The sequence below is a fragment of the Rattus rattus genome, chromosome 11 (assembly GCF_011064425.1).
Source record: "Rattus rattus isolate New Zealand chromosome 11, Rrattus_CSIRO_v1, whole genome shotgun sequence".
Classification (NCBI taxonomy): Eukaryota; Metazoa; Chordata; class Mammalia; order Rodentia; family Muridae; genus Rattus; species Rattus rattus.
This window is the reverse complement of record NC_046164.1, coordinates 19,119,341-19,128,360: the sequence shown is the minus strand read 5'-3', so window position 1 is coordinate 19,128,360 and position 9,020 is coordinate 19,119,341. Positions and strand designations below refer to the sequence as shown.

Genomic DNA, 9,020 nt, shown 5'->3' with positions numbered 1-9,020 from the left:
GATGACAGGAATCATGGGAAATATGAGATTTTGCTAATGTAACTAACATAAAATAAACTATCTACAACAGAGAGAATGTTCAACTCATTGCTCATTCTTGCATGTGAAACTGCCCATGTGAGACAATGGAAGACATAATGTCCTATGATTCAACTCAAAGACTGAATGACTTGGGAAAATTATTACCTTCTCAACTCTTGTTTTACTATTGGAGTTCTGATGAAATCCATTAACATGATTGCCAATTGTGTTCATACATATGGCTGTTGTCATGGTCTGACCCAAACTGCTCAGGAGAAGAGTGTCTCTGGAGTGAATGCCATGGACACAAATGAAATTATGGCACCTGAGGATGGAGAACATGTTTTTCACAACATGTTTTCAGAAATGTGCTGATCAAAAGTTTTCAGACCTCAGATGTAGAATTAGAGGTTGCAATTTTCCAGATGTATCCAAGGATCATGGTACAGGATGAATGGAAAGGAACTGTAGAATATAATTTAGTGGATCTCCAGACAGCAATAAATTTAAAACAGACACATAGGTGTAAAAGTATGTGTGATATTTGAAGGTATAAGGAACAGATTTCACAACCGCCCCATCTTAAATCCTAGCTGACATGAAGGAGCTGTGCACTTTTACTATTTCATTCTTGCTTCTGAAGTTTTCTTTCATCATGTGGGGTTTGACTGAGCCCAGTTGCTTTTGGAGAATAAAGAACAATGGAGATAACAATGAAGATTTGAGAACTGACTGTGGTTTTGTACTTTTCACACAACAGGAACCTATAGAAGAAAATTTGTATAATGAAATTGTGTATTTTAGGTATGTCATGAGCTTTATTTACTGCTTCAATGTCATGATTTACAAATATGTAGCTGTGGGATTCTTGCTACTTCTTACCACTATAACACTAGGAAAGACTGAAAATTATACAACATATCAATCAATATTTTAAGACTTTCAAATATGTCACTGTTTAGTTTGGTTTTAGTACATTGATCTCCAATGCACACGGCTAATAGGAAAATATGTTTGGGAGAGTGGACTCAGGCAGATAATTTTTATATTTCTCCATACTTTATATGGAGAAATATTCTCAGTGCTCAGATATCACTTAAAGAATAGCAAGGAATTAGGAAGACTTAGGTGTTAAGAGAAATCTGATAACTTTTTTAGTAAATTGTCATTGTAACATTCACACTAAAAAGGAAAATCAAATTGATCTGTAAATGAACGTAGAGGATCATAATCTGGTTGTGTGGTATATTGTAGTATTTTATATATTTTGAAATGGATATATAAATTTAAATTGAATATATCTTTAAATAACACTATGTTTGATAAACATTAACATTTGAAAATATTAAAATGATATTGTATAAATATCATGGGAATATCATTAAGTACAATCTCTTATTTTGTCCTGCACTTCTCCTAGAAAGGGATTATACTGAGTCAGAGTTATTGCTTGTGGGATGGCATCCGCATCCCTCTACTTGATGCCCCTTTCTACTGTAGGCAGACTCTAAAAGTTCTCTCTCCAAACAATTCTCACTGTTGGGAATTTCATCTAGAGTTTCTCCCTTTGAGTCTTGAGAGTCTCTCACCTCCCGGGTCTCTGGAACCTTTTAGAGGGTCCCACCCCCAACTTCCTAAATCAGGAGGTTGACTTAAGTTGTTTTCAACTCTAAGATCTCTAATTTGCTAAGTTCATCTCAGGAAGGCTAATATTTACTCAGCAACTTAACCTGTTCTGTAGTACAAAATTTGCTTCAATTTGAGATAAAGTTTCACGTTTTAATCGTCCCCCTTAATCATCCCTTTGCCTTTTAGAATACCAGCAAGAAGCTATGAGTTTTTTTTGGTAATGTTTTTTGCTACTGATGAGATCAACAAGAATCCTTATCTTTTACCCAACATGTCTTTGATATTCTCCCTTGGTGATAGAATGTGTGAAGATACAATGGGATATGTGGATACAAACTACTCATTCAAAGGAAAAACTTTGAATATTGTTAATTATAACTGTTATTTATGGGCCAGATGTAATATACAACTTACAGGACCATCATGGAAAACATCCTTAAAACTGGTGATTAATTCTAGAAAACCAAAGGTGAGACTGTGTGACACTGGATGAATTAACAACTTTTGCATTTTATTTACATATGCCTAGGGACAAAACTTGGTAAGGGTGGTTTTGTGTATATGCTGTTTTCTCTCTATTATTGATGATTAATTACTCAGATTTTTGATATACTGGGGAAACAGGAAAAATAACTACATTTGTCATGAATAGCCTAGAATATAATGATAATAATAATAAATAATAATAATAATAATAAATAATAAATGATATTTATAGAGTAATCTTACTTTCCACTATAGGGGTTAGGAAAAGTAACATTACTAGTGTATAAGTCCAAATTTCCTAACAAACATATTCCTCATTGTGGATATTTTATTCTTTATTTTCTACATCCCTTAGGTTTTTTTTGGACCATTTAATCCTAACCTGAGTGACCATGACCAGTTTCCCTATGTAAATCAGATAGCAAGAAAGGACACTTATTTGTCTCATGCCATGATCTCTTTGATGCTTTTTTTTGAATGGACTTGGATTGGACTAGCCATCTCAGATGATGACCAGGGAATTCAGTTTCTCTCAGTCACAAGAGAAGAAATGCAAAAACATGCAATCTGTTCAGCTTTTGTGAATGTGATCCCAGAAAACATGCAGATATACATGGCAAGGGCTAACATATATGATAAACAAATTATGACATCATCAGCAAAGGTTGTTATCATTTATGGTAAAAGGAACTCTACTCTAGAAGTCAGCTTTAGAAGGTGGGAATATTTAGGTGCCCAGAAAATCTGGATCACAACCTCACAATGGGATGTTATCACAAATAAAAGAGTTTTCAGCCTTGATTTCTTCCATGGAACTGTCACTTTTGCATACCACAATGGCAGGATTCCTAAACTTAGGAATTTTATGCAAACAATGAACATTTCCAAATACCCAGTAGACATCTCTCAGACTATACTGGAGTGGAATTATTTTAATTGTTCAATCTTTAAGAACAGTGATAGTGAAATGAATCATTTTACATCCAAGAACACAGAGGAATGGTTAGCACAGCACAAATTTGACATGGTTCTGAGTGAAGAAGGTTACAATTTGTATAATGCTGTGTATGCTGTGGCCCACACCTACCATGAACTCATTCTTCAAAAAGTAGAATCTCAGAAAATGCTAAGACACAAAGGAATATTCATTAACTGTCAGCAGGTAAAGTTTCTTACTTTTCTTTATGCTTAGACTTATCAGGGTGATGTTCCAAATGGTCCCTGAGAAACCCATGTATGTTACTTATAGATTATTCTCTCAGTGAAAGTATTTCTCCACTGCAAAGACACCTAAAGAATCTTTTAAATAGTTTTGTATCATTTGCAAAGATTACATTAAATAGGAGACAATAGCTTTGTATGAATATCGGTAAGTTTTGTGAAAATATGTCTCAATATTTTACCAAATGTGTTCACTATTCAGTATAGGAGCCAAGAATTTTATCATAAAACCCATAATTATCACTTAGCTAGAATAACTTTCTTAAGAAATGGTACATATGCTGTGATCAATAGTTATTCGTTTAAAGAAACAATTAAGTATAAAAATAAATTTTAAAGACTTCACAATTTATTTAGTCCATGTTTATTTCATATATGTTATTGTATGTACATGAGTGACCCACTACATCTCTTTGTTTCCCCAACTTCCAGATATTCAAACTTCCCACTTATTCTCACATACATGGCTTCATTTTTGATGAATTATTTTTCCATACATGTGCACACACGTGCATACACACACACGCACAGCCTAACACACATACACATACACACATACAAAGTGCTACTTGTTATTTTGTAAGAATTTGTTCTAAGACTTTTTATTATGGAACATTACTATGAAGTATATGACTTTTTAATTACCCATGAGATACATTGTATCTTACTATATGGGATAACTTTTTATACAGCCGTATATTCAGGAAGCCAGTAGAAAACTTAGGGACTATTTTCAATTTTGTATTGCCTTAATTGATATGCATATGTAATCATCTAATGATGCATCTCATTTAGGTGGCTTCCCTGCTGAAAACCAGGATATTTACTAACCCTGTTGGAGAACTGGTGAACATGAATCACAGGGAAAATCAGTGTGCAGAGTATGACATTTTCAACATTTGGAATTTTCCACAAGGCCTTGGATTAAAAGTGAAAATAGGAAGCTATTTTTCTTGTTTCCCGCAGAGCCAACAACTTCAAATATCTGAAGACTTGAAGTGGGCCACAGGAGGAACATCCGTGTGTACACCCCAATTTTTATTCTTTTCAGTATATTTAAATTTAAAAATATGAAGCCCTGAAGGGATAGCCCTGTGGTTAAGGCAAATTGCTCTTGCAAATGACCCATCCTTAGTGCAAGCACCAAAATTTGAAGATTTATAACTTTCTACAAATCTAAGTGACAGGGATCAAAGACCTCTGGATTCCAGATTCAACTGTACCCACATGCCTACTCAAACCACACTACAGAAGCACATTTATAAAACATGAAGTAATATATATTTGTAACTATATATAAGCCATAAAATTTTATGATTCTGTATGAACATGTTTATAGCCTAAAGAAATGCAGCTTATACTCTTTAACAGAAATATTTCTAAATAGTCAAGATTGTCTTTTAAATCTAAAAAGCTTTATTAATTCTAAGAGAGTCTTATATAACATCCTTTGTTCATATTCATTAAACAATACTTTTGATCATCTCTAACTTCTCTCATCATCCAACTCAGTGTGCTTACTTTTTAATATATAAACCATGTGAGAAAACATGATTACACATAAATATTTCTTTTGGATTTAATCAGTTTAGGAAGGAAAAATTTTAAATCGCTACAATCCAAACATCACTCATACAGTATTACATGATTTAGTAAATATTGAAAGACCTTCAGAGTACTGCAGTCTTACACAAAATAATAAGGTGCCGAAAACTGGTGAGTGATGCCTGTCAGCAGAGGCATATGTATAGCCATATCTGTTAATGATCCATATCCATATCTATGTCTATATCTATATCTATCCATAAATGACCACTATATTATATATATGTGTGTATGTGTGTGTAATTATACATATAATATATAATATATAATGTATAATATATAATATATAATACATACAATATATGAATGTATGTATATATTGCCTCAGGTCCCCACGTCCATGTGTAGTGTGATGTGCACTGCTGGATTTCAGAACGAGGCTGCACACTGCTGCTTTGATTGTGCCCTGTGTCCAGAAAATGAGGTTTTTAATGAGACAGGTACATGTTTGCATCCAGAAAAGAAAAATTTGAATTCAAATTATTTTCTCTTTCAAAACTAGAAATATTAAATGGCCTACATGGAAACAGAAGATGTAAAATGTCACTCTTTTAGAATATAATACATTGAAAATTACTAGTATATTTTTGGACCCTTCAAATAAACTGAAATATCTTCTACACAGAGGTCATTTCTCCCACAATATGATAGTTCCTGATTTTTTATTTTGCAGGAAACATTTAGGAGGACAAACATATAAACATTTTTAAATAAAAGTTTTAGGCATAGTCTATGCACATATTTTATCTTTGTTGTTTATTTTTTACAAAGTAATTTCACCATACCATCAGTTCACAGTCATTCCTTACTATCATCCGACTTGATCCCAAAAAACACCAGATGTAAAAGGACACAGATGTTCTTTAATGAAATATATTTTAAGAACTCACATGGCTTTAAGGATGAAGCATTTACTGTCAAAGAATTAGAACACTAGTGAAAATTTCAAGAACATATCCATATTCATACATACATATTGGATTGTGCTTATCATCAATCACATCTTAGCTAAGAAAAGAGGGATGTTTGTGATTATTCATAATCTTCATGCCATCTAGGTTGGAATGTGTAGTTAAGAAGAAAGAGATTGTACCACAGTGAGGGTGACCTGACTAGACCTATGAGTCGTACAGCTTCAATAATGGAAACATTTTTATGCAAATAGTATTTGCATAAGGAATTGTATGTTCTATTTGAAGATAACAAGAAAGGGTACAGGCCTTAATGCCAACAAAGGGAATAATGCATTTTATCAGCTGGCTTTGAGAACTAGGTTTGCATGCTACACAGATATGTGAGTAGTAGTTTCAAATTAATAATCTCTTTATGCATATTATCATTTAGAATGCACTGAAAACAAAATATTTTTCTTTCGTTTTTGTTTAATAAATATTTTTCTCCTGCATTCTCCATAATGCAGTTTTGTTCCATCACAAAGCATAGGTTAATATAAAGCAGCCAGTCAGTGGTCCTTACAGCAATAAGGAACGAAGTAGATGCTCAACACTAAAATATTTATTGAGGGATCCTCTAAATAATACAAACACTCATTTATTAAGTAAATAATTATAGTATCTCATGAGAGTTTGTTGTTGATTGCCAGCAGATATGGAGCAATGTGTGAGGTGTCCAGATGATATGTATGCCAACTTAGAGCAAACCTACTGTATCCAAAGACATGTGTCACTTCTGGCTTATGAAGAACCACTGGGTTTGACCCTAGGATGCATGGCCCTATGCTTCTCTGCCCTCACAGTTCTAGTATTAGTCACTTTTGTGAAGTACAAGGATACTCCTGTTGTGAAGGCCAATAACTGCATTCTCAGTTACATCCTGCTCATCTCTCTCATCTTCTGTTTTCTCTGCTCATTGCTCTTCATTGGACATCCCAAAAAGACCACCTGCATCCTGCAACAGATCACATTTGGAATATTTTTCACAATGGCAATTTCTACAGTGTTGGCTAAAACAATAACTGTTGTCATGGCTTTCAAGCTCACTACACCAGGAAGAAGGATGAGAGGGATCCTGGCATCAGGGGCACCTAACTTGATCATTCCCATTTGTACACTAATCCAACTTGTTATCTGTGGGACCTGGTTGGTAACATCTCCTCCCTTTATTGACAGAGATATACAATCAGAACATGGGAAGGTCATCATTATTTGCAACAAAGGCTCAGTCACTGCCTTCCACTTTGTCCTAGGATACTTGAGCTCCTTGGCTCTGAGAAGCTTTGCTGTGGCATTCCTGGCTAGGAATCTTCCTGACAGATTCAATGAAGCCAAGTTCCTAACATTCAGCATGCTTGTGTTCTGCAGTGTCTGGATTACTTTCCTCCCTGTCTACCATAGCACAAGGGGGAAGGTCATGGTAGTTGTGGAAGTCTTCTCCATCTTGGCTTCTAGTGCAGGGTTGCTAGGGTGTGTGTTTCTCCCAAAGTGTTATGTTATTTTAGTTAGACCAAATTCAAATTTTCTTCAGAAGTACAAAAATAAATTACTTTATTAAAACTTTATAAGTTTCAAAATGTTAGATGATATACATTTCTATTTTTCTTTCTCTTAACAAAATATTAAAAAATCATATAAAATTTAAAGTAATATACAAATTTGTACTTAAAATGCTGGATAGCACTGTCCATTATAATATAAACTACTAAAGTTTGGTAAAAAATGATATTGAGAAGAGGGAATTTCAATTGAGAAATGGCTATCACCATTTTAATCTGTAGGTATGTGTTGGCCATACTATATATAATGATTAAGATAAAAATTATAAGCAGTTGACCATACAGCTTGTGGGCAATGTCACCTCTAAGCATCTTATTCTGGAAGTTATGAGAAAGAGAACTGTAGAAAACATGGCATGAAGCCAGTAGTCAGCAGTATTGCATGTGCTCTCATTGAGTCCTTGCATCCATGTTCTTTTCTTGGCTTCATTCACTTAAGTGTGACCAAGATACATAAGAAAATAAACACTTTTCTCACACGTTCTTTTTGAACACGGTGTTTTGTCACAGCAACAGAAACTAAGACATAACCTAAATGATAAGTTGCCTCTGCTGGGATTTGGAATATCATAGATTGCTGATGCAATAAAGGGCACTTATCTGAAAAGAGAACAAGAGTGAATGCTAGCAGAGTACGAATCATAGTGACAGAATTACATATTATTGATGGCCATCACAAAAGCTCTGAATTTAGGAATAGCTTTCCAATATACTGTGAAGATGTTAAGGTTGTAATATATTAAGAGTGGAACAGTATATGATAAGGACTATAGGGTTGTGATTGTGCTTGTAATAGAAGGCTCTGTAACTTTATATGGAAACACAAAATTCCATTAAAAATGAGTGTTTTACATTGAGCGAGTAAAATCAGTAGTGGAAATGTCCCACACAAGACCTTTATCACAATAAGGGCAGTGGAGTCTGTGAACATAGAATTTGCTCAAAATGAATTATCTTATCATACATTTTTCAAAATATGAGTACTAAAGATTATGTTCACTTAATATAAGCACACAAACATGCCTATTCTAATATAAACACACATAAGCATTTCTAAATATCATATGGTGAAGGTCAATGTCATTTTTCTATCAAAGTATTGTTTGCTGCTTAAATTTTTAATGTTATTTGGTAGTTTGTTTATGACATTTTAATTTAATGTAATTGGTTTTTGTTTGTATTTTTTGTCTCCAAAACAACCATTTTACCCATCCTTGCACTCCTAAAATGCATATGGTCTCTTGTTTCATTAATTCCTACTGAATGTCTGTATATTTTCATATGCATTTTGAAATATAAATCATAAAGATCGTATAAAATTGCATATATTTTTGTTCTTATGACTCATTGTTTGGTACTATATGGCTAATCTTTTCTCTCTGGTTATCCTTGGAGATGATATCTTCCATTCCAAGATTTCGTTTCCTCTAAACGGTTCTGTAGGCTAGAAGCTTTGCAATCTTCTTCTTTCCATGCTGGAATGTGCACCATAGTGATTCTTTTTTCACATCATCTTTGGGAGTCACAGTGGTAATATTTCTTGGTG

The 9,020-nt window shown here is 33.8% G+C and overlaps 1 protein-coding gene across 4 annotated transcripts; it reads left to right on the top strand.

Annotated features, from left to right (window-relative positions):
- The first annotated feature begins 619 nt into the window (after positions 1-619).
- On the top strand, positions 620-7,473 carry LOC116912322 (vomeronasal type-2 receptor 116-like). Of its 4 annotated transcripts, XM_032916357.1 has the most exons (7): positions 620-825; positions 1,837-2,119; positions 2,492-3,298; positions 4,153-4,379; position 4,790; positions 5,291-5,402; positions 6,569-7,473. In XM_032916357.1, the coding sequence occupies exons 1-7, from the start codon at positions 620-622 to the stop codon at positions 7,471-7,473; spliced, it is 2,541 nt and encodes an 846-aa protein (XP_032772248.1). The 4 variants fall into 4 exon arrangements, with proteins under 4 accessions (XP_032772248.1, XP_032772246.1, XP_032772249.1 ...); XM_032916355.1 differs by lacking the exon at position 4,790 and having other exon boundaries at positions 4,153-4,376; positions 5,284-5,402; XM_032916358.1 differs by lacking the exon at position 4,790 and having other exon boundaries at positions 4,153-4,377.
- The last annotated feature ends 1,547 nt before the right edge of the window (positions 7,474-9,020 follow it).

Coding starts and splice junctions, on each gene's coding strand:
- LOC116912322 (XM_032916355.1), top strand. CDS start 620: ATGAAGGAGCTGTGCACTTTTACTATTTCATTCTTGCTTCTGAAGTTT. Junction 2,120..2,491: donor TTAATTCTAGAAAACCAAAG/GTGAGACTGTGT, acceptor TACATCCCTTAG/GTTTTTTTTGGACCATTTAA. Junction 3,299..4,152: donor TATTCATTAACTGTCAGCAG/GTAAAGTTTCTT, acceptor CATCTCATTTAG/GTGGCTTCCCTGCTGAAAAC.